Source organism: Mustelus asterias, chromosome 3 (genome assembly GCF_964213995.1).
Source record: "Mustelus asterias chromosome 3, sMusAst1.hap1.1, whole genome shotgun sequence".
Classification (NCBI taxonomy): Eukaryota; Metazoa; Chordata; class Chondrichthyes; order Carcharhiniformes; family Triakidae; genus Mustelus; species Mustelus asterias.
In genome coordinates, this window is record NC_135803.1 from 77,489,514 (window position 1) to 77,505,214 (window position 15,701).

Below are 15,701 nucleotides of genomic sequence, written 5' to 3' on the forward strand. Positions count from 1 at the left end.
GGGAATGATGTGTGGAGTGTCAGAAAGCATTTGAAGAAGTGAAGTAATTACTGACTAGAATTGTTGATTTGACCCACTGTTGTCCCAAGAAACAATTGGTTTTAGTGTGTGATGCCTCATCACAGGGGTTAGGTGCACTGTTACCTCACAGAATGTAAGACAGTGTTGAGAAGCCTGGGCGGCACTGTGGTTCGCACTGCTGCCTCACAGCGCCAGGGACCTGGGTTCGATTCCCGGCTTGGGCCACTGTCTGTGCGGAGTTTGCACATTCGCCCTTTGTCTGCTTGGGTTTCCTCCGGGTGCTCCGGTTTCCTCCCACAGTCTGAAAGACGCGCTGGTTAGGTGCACTGGTTATGCTAAAACTCTCCTCAGTGTACCCGAACAGGCGCCAGAGTGTGGCGACAAGGGGATTTTCACAGTAACTTCATTGCAGTGTTACTGTAAGCCTACTTGTGACAATAAATAAACTTTAAACGTATGCTTCACATATTGCAACAAAGCCAGAGCATAATCACTCACATGTTGAGAAAAGGGCATTAGCGATCATATGTGGTGTTTCTAAGTCCCACAAATACTCATGCAGTCGGAAGTTCATTGTGTTAACTGACCACCAAGTTCTTATGATCATATTTGGTTCAAACGAGGGCGCAGCATTCCTCGTGGCAGCATGCCTTCAGAGGTGGGAATTGATTTTGATGGCCGATCAGTATGATGTGAAATATCATTAAATGAGATTAGCACAATAAATTCTTTCAAGATTTCCCATGAAGACTGCCACCCAGTTACCCATGAATTATTTTACATAGACAAGTGACATGTCAGTGTCCGCCAGTGAAATTAGTGAAGAAACTCTCAAGGATGTGGTGCTCTGTATAGTGCTCAATTACATCATGAATAGTTGGCTTAAGGAGTGTGATACTAAAAATTACAGGAGTATTTTACCTGTAAAAATGAACTGAGTGAAGGTGAAGGCCGGAAGAGTCATTATTCCCCAAAGTTTGGAGACATATTGTTAGAGGAAGTTCAACCAAAGACACGCAGGAATGGTCCATATAAAAGGAGTAGTGAGAAACCATTTTTTAAATCCAGAAGTTTGCTTAAGTCTGACATTAATAGCAAAGTAAGAGAAAAATAAGACAAGGTGAAAATGACCCATGATCTATGAAGCGTGAAACTTAGAGTTCAGTGCTGGTCAGAAAGTTTTTGGTGAAAAATCTGCGAGATGATAAAGAGAAGTATGTGATTGGAATTATGTTAAAGTGACTATATATATTCTGGTGGAGACTGGAGGGACACTTTTTCAGTGATCATTCGATTGAACAAGGAAATGTGACAAAGGGAGAACATGATTAACCTCTTATAGTCCAATATTTTCCACAGCTCAAAGTGAAAGTCAGAAAGCAAGTGAAGGTCACGTGTGTGAATGGGACTTGGTGTGAGTTAAGATATGGGCAGCAGAGTTTTGGATGAATCCAATTTTCAGAGGGTGGGAGGAGGGTCGAGAAGAAGGAACTGAAGGAACTGTTGCTAAGTTTGCAGATGATACAAAGATATGCAGAGGGACAGGCAGTACTGAGGAAGCAGAGGGGCTGCAGAAGGACCTGGACAGGTTAGGAGAGTGGGCAAAGAAGTGGCAGATGGGATACAACGTGGAAAAGTGTGAGGTTATGCACTTTGGAAGGAGGAATGGAGGCATAGACTATTTTCTAAATGGGGAAATGCTTAGGAAATCAGAAACACAAAGGGACTTGGGAGACAAGTCCTTGTTCAAAATTCTCTTAAGGTTAACATGCAGGGTCAGTTGGCAGTTAGGAAGGCAAATGCAATGTTAGCATTCATGTCGAGAGGGCTAGAATGCAAGAGCAGGGATGTACTTCTGAGGCTATATAAGGCTCTGGTTAGACCCCATTTGGAGTATTATGAGCAGTTTTGGGCCCCGTATCTAAGGAAGGATGTGCTGGTCTTGGAAAGGGTCCAGAGGAGTTCACAAGAATGCTCCCTGGAATGAAGAGCCTGTTGTATGAGGAATGGTTGAGGAGTCTAGATCTGCACTCGTTGAAGTTTAGAAGGATGAGGGGGATCTTATTGAAACTTCCAGGATACTGCGAGGCCTGGATGGACTGGATATGGAGAGGATGTTTCTGCTAGTAGGAAAAACTAGAACCAGAGGACGCAATCTCAGGCTAAAGGGACTATTCTTTGGAAGAGATGAGGAGGAATTTCTTCAGCCAGAGAGTGGTGAATCTGTGGAACTCTTTGCCGCAGGAGGCTGTGGAGACCAGGTCATTGAGTGTCTTTAAGACAGAGATAGAGAGGTTCTTGATTAATAAGGGGATCAGGGGTTATGGGGAAAAGGCAGAGAAGGGGATGAGAAAAAAAATCAACCATGATTGAATGGCAGAACAGACTCGATGGGCCGAATGACCTAATTCTGCTCCTATGCCTTATGGTCTTATGGTCACAAAGAAATTGGACGTTAGCCATGGGAACAGCAAAGTGAGCCAGGGTCTTTGATTAAGACAATTCAATCCATGTCGCAGTGTCAAATATTAAAGGAAGTTGGTAGTCAAAGTCAAAGTTCAGAGCTAACATAGTCAGATATGTTGAGAGAGCAGAGTCAAACAAATGGAAATGGCAGGAGATATCCAGACATAAAGAGAAAAAAGCCAGAGAGGTTAATTGAGAGTATGTAGGAAGAAGAAAAAAGTTGTTCTTTTCATTATTTCATGTCAAATTATGATTTTTAAACGTGTAAATGACTCTGGAAATATCAGTTATATATATTTTTGCTGCAACTAAAATAAAAATATGCAACTTAACCCTGCTACATTTTCAGGTGTTGCTGAAGTTGTTTGTGTCATATTATATTCTGCCAACCTATGTACATGAAGAATTTTACATTTCAATATATAAGCTGTTTTTGAATTGGGGAGCCAGTGTGGTATATTGCAAGGTCTAAGCTTTGTGTTAAATTGCCCTCTCTGGTGCCCTCTTTGTTGGGGAGGTGTAAATAAAGTTAGTTCAATAACGGCTGCTTGCAGCTGAGCATGTGCGAGTCTCACTCATGCACAAATACTGGCTTTGTATCAACTATGGCTCAGTTCGCACCACTCTCCCTTCTTGTGTTACAAAGTTCTGGGTTCAAGTCTTACTCCAGGTGCACTGTGGAGATTTTGTGGAGATTTTCTACACTCTAAGTGCACTGTGGAGATTTTGCCTTTTGGATGAGATGTTAAACTGAGGCCCCATCGGCCTGCCCTGGTCAATATAAAATATGGTAAGAAGTCTCACAACACCAGGTTAAAGTCCAACAGGTTTATTTGGTAGCAAAATCCACTAGCTTTCGGAGCGCTTGCTGCTCCTTCGTCAGGTGAGTGGGGCCCACTTACCGGACGAAGGGGCAGTGTTCCGAAAGCTAGTGGATTTTGCTACCAAATAAACCTGTTGGACTTTAACCTGGTGTTGTGAGACTTCTTACTGGGTTTACCTCAGTCCAACGCTGGCATCTCCACATCAATATAAAATATCCCATGGTACCATTTTGAAGAAGAACAATAGAATTATCTCCAGTGTCCTGGCTGATACAAACAACATCACAAACAAAAACAAATCTACTCATGATTGCCTTTTGATCTGTGGTAATTTACTGTGTGCAAATTAGCTGCCATGGCTGGGATTCTCCGGTTGTTCATGCTGGGATTCTCTGATCCTGCCGGCAGCCATCCCCCCACCCCACCCCCTCCACCGCGGGTTCCTCACCAGTGTGGCGTGACATCAGTGAGAATTCCCATTGACAGTGGTGGGACCAGAGAATCCCGCCGCTAGCAAACAACACACCCCCTCCCGCTGGCAGGAAACACATGGCTGGGAGGCCGGAGAATCTCACCCCATGTTTCCTACATTACCACAGTGATGACCCTTTGGAAGTTCTTCATCATCTGATGCTCATAAAAGTTGCTATACAAATGAAAATGCTTCTTTCTTTCTATTGTCCGTAGGGTAACTTGCTGGAATTAGTTTTATTTAAGGGTTCAGTTTAAGTCTCATTGCTCACTGCATTAGCACCATTGTTTCACCTCTGGGAACTGGATCCGTCTTTGATTGGTGGGATGGTTGTGAAATATGTTCAATATTTTTCAAATTGGATCCTATTAGGTGAGGGTTCATGGTGCAGAGAGTGTGAGATTCATAGGGCCCGATTTTACCAAACCTTCGTGCCTGTTTTCCGGTGCGAAATGGCAGCAAAGTTGGGCGTTGGGCCTATGCATTTGCATGCATTTAAATCGACTTAATGAAGCGTGCGCCCAACTTTACCATCAATTCCCCCTTTACCAGCATTCGGCCCAATTCGCGTCCGCGCCTCTACCGACCTGATAAATAAAAGTCCAACTTGTACTTTTATTCGGCAGGGGAATCACCAAGGCCTACCCTTTGCGGACGCCCCTCTAACCACCCCGGCAGACCCCCACCCCCCCGGGATCGGACCCCTCTGGGAGGCAGGGTGCCCCCCCGGGATCGGTCCCCTCTGGGAGGCAGCCCCCCCGGTAAAGCACACCCCTAACCTACCTCGATCGTGGTCTCTCTCCACCATCCTTCCCGCTCACCTTCAGTCCTTCGACAGCCTGCAGCACGTTCCTGGACACTGACTTCGAGCCACGGCTGGAGTGACCGGGCTTCACACAGGCCCGCTGGCGTCTGCCGGAGGAGGGGGAGTGGGCCCAGTTGGAACTCTGGTGGGGGTGGGGGGGGGAGGGGGGGGGGATGAGGAGAGGGGCCGGGCCCACGTCGCCCTCTTGGGGCGGTGGGGTGGGAGAGGAGGGGGTGTGACTTATCATTCCCTGGGGGGGGGGGGGGGGGGGGAGGGAGGGGAGGGGGTGTGACATCTCATCCTCTGGTCGGGGGGGTTCCGCTGCGTGTCTGCGGCCGATCCCTCCTGGCACCATCACTGGAACACTACCAGCCACAGCCATCTCTCCCGCTCTCTCGCACCTGCAGGGAAGAGTAATCTGTGGCTGGTAGTGTACCAGTGATGGTGCCAGGAGGGATCGGCTGCAGACAGGCAGCGGAACCCCCCGACCAGAGGATGAGACGTCACACCTCCTCTCCGCTCCCCCCTCCCCCAAGGGGATGAGACGTCACACCCCCTGCACCCCCCCCCCCCCCCCCCGCCCCGGCCAGAGGATGAATGGCAGAGAGGCTCTCTCCGCTCTCTGCTTTTTTTTCCGCACCCGGGCGCGTTCTGTCAGATTTGCGCAGTTCGGAGTTCCTATCGTTCCGGCGGCGCTAAGCCCCGCCCACTGGACCGGCGCCGGAAAAAAGCGTATGGGCGCGCTGGAGCACGGCCTCCGGGCTCGGATCTATTTGACGCCCGCACCCGGCACTTAGTCTCTAAATGGTAAAATCGGGCCCATAGAGTACAGTTTAATATAAATAAATAACAGAAGGAGCCGGTAGCAATGGAAGATTGTGCCCAGCAGATTGAAGGAATGGACAACTTCTGACTGTGGTTCGCTCAGCCTTTGAGATTGGCAGCAGAACATGGCAGGTCATATTGCACTGTGGCCAAATGAACCCAAATGGAGGAGAGGGCAACTGGTAACAGGGAAGGGGACAAAGTGAAGCAGAATGGGGGTGAGCTGTCAATCTATGGGTGGAATTTTCATCCCTCTCTGGCGGCAGTGGGAGGCAGCGCGCTGCTCGCTGGCGGCAGAATCTTAGCGTCCTGCCAGTGTCAACAGGATCTCCCATTGAATGTGTCGCTCACTGCTGGGAAAACCATGGTGGGGGTGTGCTGTCAGTGGGATTGTAACATCCCACCGGCATAAACAGCAGCAATATTTCGGCAATAATGTTTTGGGGTTGGAGTGGGGAGCAAGGGGGAGAAGCTGAAGAAATTCAAGAAAAGAAGCGCCATTACATGACTTTGGGACCTCCCAAAACATTTCACAGCAGTGAAGTGTCATATCAGAGAGACTGTGAAGAAAGGTAAAGGTAGAACAGGAGCAAAATAAACAAAGAAATGTGAGGGTGGATGAAAGGAAGGAATGATTTAGAAAATGAAGCAGAGACTTCAAATAAATGGCAGCCAAGAGAAGCAAAGAGAAAAACATAATATTTACACAATATTCACCAGTGTGAAAACACACAAAAAAATGGAAACCATGATATTGTTACACTCTTGTAACTCAGGAAAAGCTGAGGTATAAAGCAGAGATATGCAGAGGAAAAGGAAATAAACAACCCAATGGTCAGAAGAGCAAAATGTTTCTGCAACTCAGACATGCAGCTGCATCTCGGATCCACTGTTATTGGGCTTACAATGCCCACTTGTGGCCAAAATGGTACTTCATCCTCGGAAGCTTCCAGCCCAGAAACTGCAATTATTCCGGATTCTGGATTCTGGAAAGGCTGTTATTCGATTTCGGGGTAATTCCACTCAATGCGTAAGGCTTATTTACTTGAAAAGAAAACGAGAGTTTGAGGTGGCCCCATTGGAAACGATGCAGTTGTCTGTCAAAGTTAATCGTGATTCAGTTCTGAAGAAATACAAGCTAAATTTTGTCAGCAAAGGAACAAGAAAGGAAGTTTAAATAATTGTTTCAACTTTGGCCCAGTGGGCAGTACTCTGTTCTTTGTGACATAAGGTTGTGGGATCAAGCCTCACTGCAATAAGTCTTCAGCACAAACCTAGGCTGGCATTCCAGTGCAGTGCTGACAGAGTGCTGCAGTGTTGGAGGTGATGTCTTTCAGATGAAGCCCTGTCTACACTCCCCTATGGGTGTAAAAGTTCCCTTGGCACTGTCGGGAGGATATTTCCAATCATGGGAGAGTGTAGAACCAGAGGGCATAATCACAGAATAAGGAGGTGTTCATTTAAGGCGGATTTGAGGAAGAATTTGTTCTCTCAAAGAGTGATGAATCTTTGGAATTCTTTACTCCAGGAAGCTGTGGAGGCCGAGTCCTTGAACATTTTCAAGGCAGAGATCGCTAGGTTTTTAATCAGGAGGTGAATTGAGGGTTACAACGATGTGTAGGTTAAGTGGATTGGCCATGCTAAATTGCCCCTTAGGGCACAAAGATTAGCAGAGTTAAGGGGATGTTGTTGTCCTGGGTACGATGCTCTTTCGGATAGTTGGTGAAGACTCGATGGGCCGAATGGCTTCCTTCTGCACTGTACGGATTCTATGATGGTCATGGAGATAAGGCAGGAAAGTGGACTTAGTGAGTGTTAGATCAGCCATGATCTTATTAAATGGTGGAGCAGGTCCAAATGGCTAAATGGCCTACTCATGTTCCTATTTCTTATGATCTTACTTTGAACAGCATGGGAGTGCTCTCCAATCTCCAGGCCAATATTTATCCTTCAATCAACATGTATTAAACAAATTAGCCGGTCATGATCACATTGCTGTTTTTGGGGCACTTGCTGTGCACAGATTTGCTGCCATAGTACAACACGACCACACGTCAAAGGAACTTCACTGAGTGTAATGCAACGTCCTGAGGTCATGAAAATGCCACTTCCTCCTTTCATTAACTTGTGATCAAGCTGAGTACCAAGCAGCCAGGGTAGCCAGCTGAAGAGACACAGTATGAACGGGGTCAAAAGCCAATCAAATGAGTTTCCACAGAGAAGGGCTGGATAGAGAGGAGGGATGAAGGGAGATGAGTTGGATGAATTGACCTCCAAAACGTGTCGCTGTTAGGTGATCTTCTGATGGTTTCAAGTTCCTAAAAATGCTCGCGGTCCTCCATGGAATGAGAATTCCCATACCTGAGAAAAGGAACAAAGACAACATTGGGAAACTGGCACAGTATTTGCAAAATTCAGTTAAAGCCTGGCTGAGATGATACAGTTCATTATTCCTCACAGTCTGAACCCAATGGAGTAGATCCTCTGGTCCCGCTCGCCGCAGGAACCATTGTGGGTAGGACAGAAAGTTTGACAGACCATTTAAAGGTCCATCAACCTTGGGGGCAGGAATTTCTGGGTCTTTGGGCGGGTGTGACGGGAAAAATCCCACCCGATGTCATATTGGGCCCCAGTGAGTTCCAGAAATTCTTTGACATGAAGACATGACTATCATAACTTCTTCAGACCTGTGTGATTGAGTATCATCAACATCTATCACAGCACAATGGATCATTGAGTCATACAAAAACAGAGGGAGGTCACTTAGTATCAGGGGCCCACTATTCCATCAACCAAAAGGACATTTTCTAGGCTTGTATCTTGGCAGTGTATGTTAGTGGGCTATGGGAGCTGGGGGAGAATCCCCAATACTACTCTCACTGGAGATTCGCAAACACAGAGTTTTTCAGCAACATTTACACAGATAGTAATTGGGAACAAGAGTCCCAGCAGTCAGAGCCAATATTAGTTGGCTCAGCAGGATACAGGGGGGAATGTGGAAACCACTGTGAACATGTGGGCGTGGATGGGAGGGAGTGCAAAGCTGTTGCTTTGTATGATTCCCTTCCACATTTAGCTCTGCTACAAAAGCTATCGTAGGGAGAAAAGGCAGGGCATAGTTGGAACCTGGCCTCCCAGATTTAATGTACCTCTGTCCCCCTCTGTTTCAGTGAGTTTGAAAGACATCACAAGAAGACTTGGGTGGAAATATCAGAATGTTCTAACATCACCGAAACATGCTGTGACATCACAGCAGACATATCGTCAGATGTGGACTACGATCTCAAAGTTCGTTCTCAGCTTGAGAACATCACTTCAAAATGGGCAAACCTCAGCAAACTCTTCAACCGTAAGGAGAGTAAGTATCCTGTGCAATGGGGCCTGATTTTACTATTCCCACAGCGATGTGAGGAGTATTTACACACAAATCAAAACTAATGAAAACAGAACAAGTCAGTTGGTCTATTATCTCACTGCTACGCGTAGGATGGCTGCCTTATTTTTCTGCAAAACACAGCTACTTTTGAACATTAAGACTTTATAAATAAGTCTGCACTTTCTTGTTTCCATAACTGTGCATTTAATTGTGGCGCCAATGCCAATAGCCTAAAGCAGAATGCCAATGTTTGCCCATGGCATTTTGTGACCTGGAAATCCATCTGGCAACATACTGGAGCCTGACAGTAATGATGACATTGATTAAGGGTGGAATATAGATCAGGATCTTTTTCTCTTCCTCCAATAATACCATAGGACATTTGCAGCCACTTAAGCAGCAAGACAGGACCTCAGTTTAATGCCCCATCTCTGATAGTGCAGCACTCCTGCAGTACTGCATAGCAGTGCCTGCTTAGATATGCGCTGAAGTCCTTGAATAGGGCTTGAACCCACAAAGGATGTTCTGGCAATCCAAGCTGACTCCACCCCACCTCCACTCGAATGCTACAAATTGCCCAAATCCTTCAGCAACTTGCTTTTTAAAGTCAGGTAACTAAATTTCTATCTTCTTGTAACCAAATTCATGGATATCTAAGAGCTGATGTTACAGATAGATGTTATTACTAATGCATCTTATCAAACTGGCAATCTTAGCAGAAAACAGGGTAACTATTGCGGCCATCTTTTGTTTGGGTTAGGAATTTACCTTATGGTTGCAGTGTTAAAGTTAAGGTTTGGGTCAGGAGTAAGAAGAGTAGGATCGGATTTAGGGTTTGGGATTAGGATTTTGGAGATGAGGGACATTGTTTTCAAAGGGACATTGTTTTCATGATGTGACTATGCATCAAAACTAGAGCAATGCTTCCCTTTCTACCTCCGCTAGGTTTAACTGGAACTCCAACATCTTCTCTTGTTAATCAGCTTCTAAGATGCTCATTTGCATCCCTCAACTACTATTAGCACCCCATGAAGCAGGTGTCCATCATATACTTGAATATGGCTCCCATATATGACATGGTGGCACAGTGGTTAGGACTACTGCCTCACCGTGCCAGGGTCCCGGGTTCGATTCCGGCTTTGGGTGACTGCGTGGAGTTTGCACATTTTTCTCGTGTCTGCGTAGGTTTCCTTCCACGCACCAAAGATTAGCAGGTGCTTTGGCCATGATAAATTGCCCCTTAGTGCCCAAAGATGTGTAGGTTAGATGGATTGACCATGGTAAATGAATAGGGTTACAGGGATAGGAGCACAGAATATATGTAACAGTCCTGTGCAGTACTGATGGAATGCTGCACTGTTGGAAGTGCTGTCTTTCAATTCAGACATTCAAACCCTGACTGCGCTCCCAGGTGGATATTATTTGAAGAAGATCAAAGAAACTCTTCCCAGTGTCCTGGCCCCTCAAACAGCATCACTAAAACAGGTGAACTGGCCATTAACTTTGTTATTAGGTGAACCTTGCAAATTAACTGCCACATTCCCATGCTAGAGACTGGACTTCAAAAATACTTCATTGCTTGTAAAACGTTTTTCAGAGATCACGACGTCATGGAAGGTTCAAATTCTTTCTTTTTTGTGTCCACAGGCTTTGTAAGACAGGATCAGGAAACTAAATGTATTTCCATTAATTTAGCTGGCTTTCTTTCCTCTATTCATTGTTATGGCTTTCCTGGATGACAGACAGGTTCGGTTCCAAATGAACAGGTTCTTCAGGAGGATGGTACATGAATAATTCACTCAAGTATTCTTGGCCAATTATATTCTATAATCATGAGGGAAGTGCCGAATATCAGGGGGAATAATTAGGCTGATTTTCCTCCCTCTCTCTGGAAGGAAAAGGGAGAATGGGCTGGTGTGTTAGAATATTAAGAGTGAACAGTGTAAGAATTGAGTGGTAATACTGTGTTGTCATTATGTCTAAGCTCAAAATATGAAGAATGGCAAATGGGGCTAGTGGTGGAGGATGTGGAACTGTCCTCCAGAACAAGTCCATGTGTGTGGAACACCCCCAGAACAAGTCCTTGTGTGTGTTGAACTGTCCCCACCATGTATCCATGTGATTGGAACTGTCCTCCAGAACAAGTCTGTAAATGTAGAAGTGTCCCCCAGAATGAGTCCATGTGTGTGGAACTGTCCCCCAGAATGAGTCTGTCTGTGTGTGGAACTGTTCTCCAGCACAAGTCTGTGTGTGTGGAACGCCCTAAGAACGAGTCCATCTGTGTGTGTGGAACTGTCTCACAGAATGAGTTCATGTGTGTGGAGCTGTCTCTCAGAACAAGTATGTGTGAGAAACTGTCCCCTACAAGAACCTATCTCTGTGGAAATATATCTCAGCATTCAGTGAACAGTTGCAGTGCTAAAATGAAATGACACATCTGTAAATTCTCAATTTGTCTTTTTTTTCATCAAAACCAAAAAGTCTGCAATGAATATCTGTTTAATTAATTGGTTTAGTTTTTTGTTTTGTTTCAGCCATGACTCAGTTGATAGCACTCTTAACTCCAAGTTGCAAGGTTCTGAGTTCTAATCCCACTCCAGGGATTGAACAAAGAACAAAGAACAGTACAGCACAGGAAACAGGCCCTTCGGCCCTCCAAGCCTGTGCCGCTCCTTGGTCCAACTAGACCAATCGTTTGTATCCCTCCATTCCCAGGCTGCTCATGTGACTATCCAGGTAAGTCTTAAACGATCTCAGCGTGCCTGCCTCCACCACCCTACTTGGCAGTGCATTCCAGGCCCCCACCACCCTCTGTGTAAAAAACGTCCCTCTGATATCTGAGTTATACTTCGCCCCTCTCACCTTGAGCCCGTGACCCCTCGTGATCGTCACCTCCGACCTGGGAAAAAGCTTGCCACTGTTCACCCTATCTATACCCTTCATAATCTTATACACCTCTATTAGATCTCCCCTCATTCTCCGTCTTTCCAAGGAGAACAACCCCAGTCTACCCAATCTCTCCTCATAGCTAAGACCCTCCATACCAGGCAACATCCTGGTAAACCTTCTCTGCACTCTCTCTAACGCCTCCACGTCCTTCTGGTAGTGCAGCGACCAGAACTGGACGCAGTACTCCAAATGTGGCCTAACCAGCGTTCTATACAGCTGCATCATCAGACTCCAGCTTTTATACTCTATACCCCGTCCTATAAAGGCAAGCATACCATATGCCTTCTTCACCACCTTCTCCACCTGTGTTGCCACCTTCAAGGATTTGTGGACTTGCACACCTAGGTCCCTCTGTGTTTCTATACTCCTGATGACTCTGCCATTTATTGTATAACTCCTCCCTACATTATTTCTTCCAAAATGCATCACTTCGCATTTATCCGGATTAAACTCCATCTGCCACCTCTCCGCCCAATTTTCCAGCCTATTTATATCCTGCTGTATTGCCCGACAATGCTCTTCGCTATCCGCAATTCCAGCCACCTTCGTGTCATCCGCAAACTTGCTGATTACACCAGTTACACCTTCTTCCAAATCATTTATATATATCACAAATAGCAGAGGTCCCAGTACAGAGCCCTGCGGAACATCACTGGTCACAGACCTCCAGCCGGAAAAGACCCTTCGACCACTACCCTCTGTCTCCTATGGCCAAGCCAGTTCTCCACCCATCGAGCCACTTCTCCTTGTATCCCATGAGCCTTAACCTTCTTAACCAACCTGCCATGTGGGACTTTGTCAAATGCCTTCCTGAAATCCATATAGACGACATCCACGGCCCTTCCTTCATCAACCGTTTTTGTCACTTCCTCAAAAAACTCCACCAAATTTGTAAGGCACGACCTCCCTCTTACAAAACCATGCTGTCTGTCACTAATGAGATTGTTCCGTTCTAAATGCACATACATCCTGTCTCTAAGAATCCTCTCCAACAACTTCCCTACCACGGACGTCAAGCTCACCGGCCTATAATTTCCTGGGTTATCCCTGCTACCCTCCTTAAACAACGGGACCACATTCGCTATCCTCCAATCCTCAGGGACCTCACCCGTGTCCAAAGAAGCGACAAAGATTTCCGTCAGAGGCCCAGCAATTTCATCTCTCGTCTCCCTGAGCAGTCGAGGATAGATGCCATCAGGCCCTGGGGCTTTGTCAGTTTTAATGTTCCCTAAAAAACCTAACACTTCCTCTCTTGTAATGGAGATTTTCTCTAACGGGTCAACACCTCCCTCCGAGACACTCCCGGTTAACACGCCCCTCTCCTTCGTGAATACCGATGCAAAGTATTCATTTAGGATCTCCCCTATTCCCTTGGGTTCTAAGCATAATTCCCCTCCTTTGTCCCTGAGAGGTCCGATTTTCTCCCTGACAACTCTTTTGTTCCTAAAGTATGAATAGAATGCCTTAGGATTCTCCTTAATCCTGCCTGCCAAGAACATCTCGTGACCTCTTTTTGCCCTTCTAACTCCCCGTTTGAGTTCTTTCCTACTCTGTATTCCTCCAGAGCTCCATCTGTTTTCAGTTGCCTGGACTTAACGTACGCCTCCCTTTTCATTTTAATCAGATCCTCAATTTCCCTGGTTATCCACAGCTCTCGAATCCTACCTTTCCTATCTTTCCTTTTTACAGGCACATGCCTATCCTGCAGCCTTATCAATAGTTCCTTGAAAGACTCCCACATGCCAGACGCGGACTTACCCTCGAACATCCTCTCCCAATCAACATCCACCAATTTCTGCCGAATCCGGCTATAGTCAGCCTTCCCCCAATTTAGCACCCTGCCCGTAGGACAGCACTCATCCTTGTCCATTACTATCCTAAAGTTAACAGAGTTGTGGTCACTATTTGCCACATGTTCCCCTACCGAAACTTTGACGACCTGACCGGGCTCATTTCCCAGAACTAGGTCCAGTATAGCCCTCTCTCTAGTCGGGCTATCTACATACTGTTCCAAAGAACCTTCCAGTACGCATTTTACAAATTCCTCCCCGTCCGGACCCCCAGCTCTAAGCACTTTCCAGTCTGTGCCAGGGAAATTAAAGTCCTCCACTACAACAACCCTATTTTTTCTGCACCTATCCAGAATCTCCTGACATATCCTTTCCTCCACTTCCCGTGGGCTGTTGGGTGGTCTGTAGTACACCCCCAGCATAGTGACTGCACCCTTCCTGTTTCTGAGTTCCACCCACAGCGACTCAGTACATGACCCCTCTAAGTTGTCTAGCCTCTGCACCGCGGTAATATGCTCCTTAACTAATATCGCTACTCCCCCACCTTTTTTAGCCCCTCCTCTGTCTCGCCTAAAACACTTATACCCCGGAATATTCAGCTGCCAGTCCTGTCCTTTTAACCAAGTTTCCGTCACCGCAACCACATCCAAATTCCGCATAAGCATTAAGGCCCTAAGTTCGTCTGTTTTACCCGTTACGCTCCTCGCATTGAAGCAGATGCACTCCAGACCTCCAGGCCAGTCAGGTCCTCCTCCTCCAGAGTGCTCCTCTTCTTAGCTAGCCTTGCCCTGGCCCCCAGCTCAACCCCAGCCTCAGTATTTACTGACCTCCTGTTTTGTTCCCCACTCCCCTGCCACACTAGTTTAAATCCTGCCGAAACACTCTAGCAAAACTCCCAGCCAGGATATTTGCTCCCTTCCAGTTGAGGTGTAACCCATCCTTTCTGTACAGTTGCCATCCTGACTTGAAGATTTCCCAGTTATCTATGAATTTAAAACCCTCCCTCTTGCACCAGTCCTTTAGCCACGCGTTCAACTGTAGAATCTCCCTGTTCCGAGCCTCACTTGCACTAGACACCGGGAGCAGTCCAGAGATTGCTACCCTGGAGGTCTTACTTTTTAGCCTAGCACCCAACTCCCTGAAATTCTCTCGTATGACCCCCCTGCTCTTCCTACCTACATCATTTTCCCCAATGTGTACAATCACATCCGTTTGACTACTTTCCTTTTTAAATATGCTTCCTACCCTCTCAGAGACATCCAGTACCCCGGCACCAAAATACTCAAGGCTGACCCTCCAGTGAAGTCCTGAATGGTGTTGCAGAGTTGGAGGTGCTGTCTTTCAAATGTGACGTTAAACTGAAGCTCCATTCTGGCTGCTTGTGTTGATGTAAAAGATCCCCGGGCAGCATTTCCACTATAAAAGCAGGTGTGTTATCCTGAGTAATATTTATCCCTCAGTCAACATCACCAGAAATGGATTGTCCGGCCATTATCATAATGTTGTTTTTGGGGACTTACTGTGCACATATTAGATGCTACATTTCCCACATTACAACAGTGACGACACCTCCACAAATCCTCAATTGGCTGGACCGATAAGTGTTTTTAGATAACCAGTGGTTGAAAAAGGTGCCATTTAAATGCAACTCTTGCTTTTTAAAGCCAATCTCACGATCCCAAGGCTGACTGTTAATGTGAACGGTGGTTTGCGAACCTTGGATGTCAGTGAAATAAGCAAGAACATCAACGCTCGTATTTATTACTGGGAGAAAGGTGCGGAGCAGCAGGTAGGTAACTTACTGAGATCAGCTACTGTGTGAAACATTGAGTCAAATCTCACTGGGGTCAGGCAGATTGTAGCATACGCTGTTAGTTAAACTTTCACCTTCATCTTTCAGTTAAAAATCTTTCATACTGTAAGTTGCTGCAAGTGTGAGTCGATAGTTGAACAGTGAGAGGATTGGGGTACCTTGGATTAACGACCGATGGGAGTAATTGTGTATCTCTTTCGCCAATGAGACTTAAAGAAACAAGAGGATCGATGGAAATAGGGTGAATTAAAATAAAGTCAGATACAAATAGACTGAATTCTGAAAAAGCGAAATGAAAGATAAAAATGTGAAAAGTTTGATATTTTCAAAATCTGTAACAGTAATATAGAGCCCGATTTT

General features: G+C 46.0%; 1 protein-coding gene across 1 annotated transcript in view; it reads left to right on the top strand.

Annotated features, from left to right (window-relative positions):
• The window catches only part of crfb16 (cytokine receptor family member B16), a 67,048-nt gene that overhangs the window by 44,640 nt on the left and 6,707 nt on the right, over window positions 1-15,701 (top strand). Inside the window, exons 3-4 of the mRNA XM_078202969.1 lie at window positions 8,584-8,771; window positions 15,193-15,317. Coding sequence (XP_078059095.1) covers window positions 8,584-8,771; window positions 15,193-15,317 — 313 coding nt within the window. The remainder of the gene's footprint in view (window positions 1-8,583; window positions 8,772-15,192; window positions 15,318-15,701) is intronic.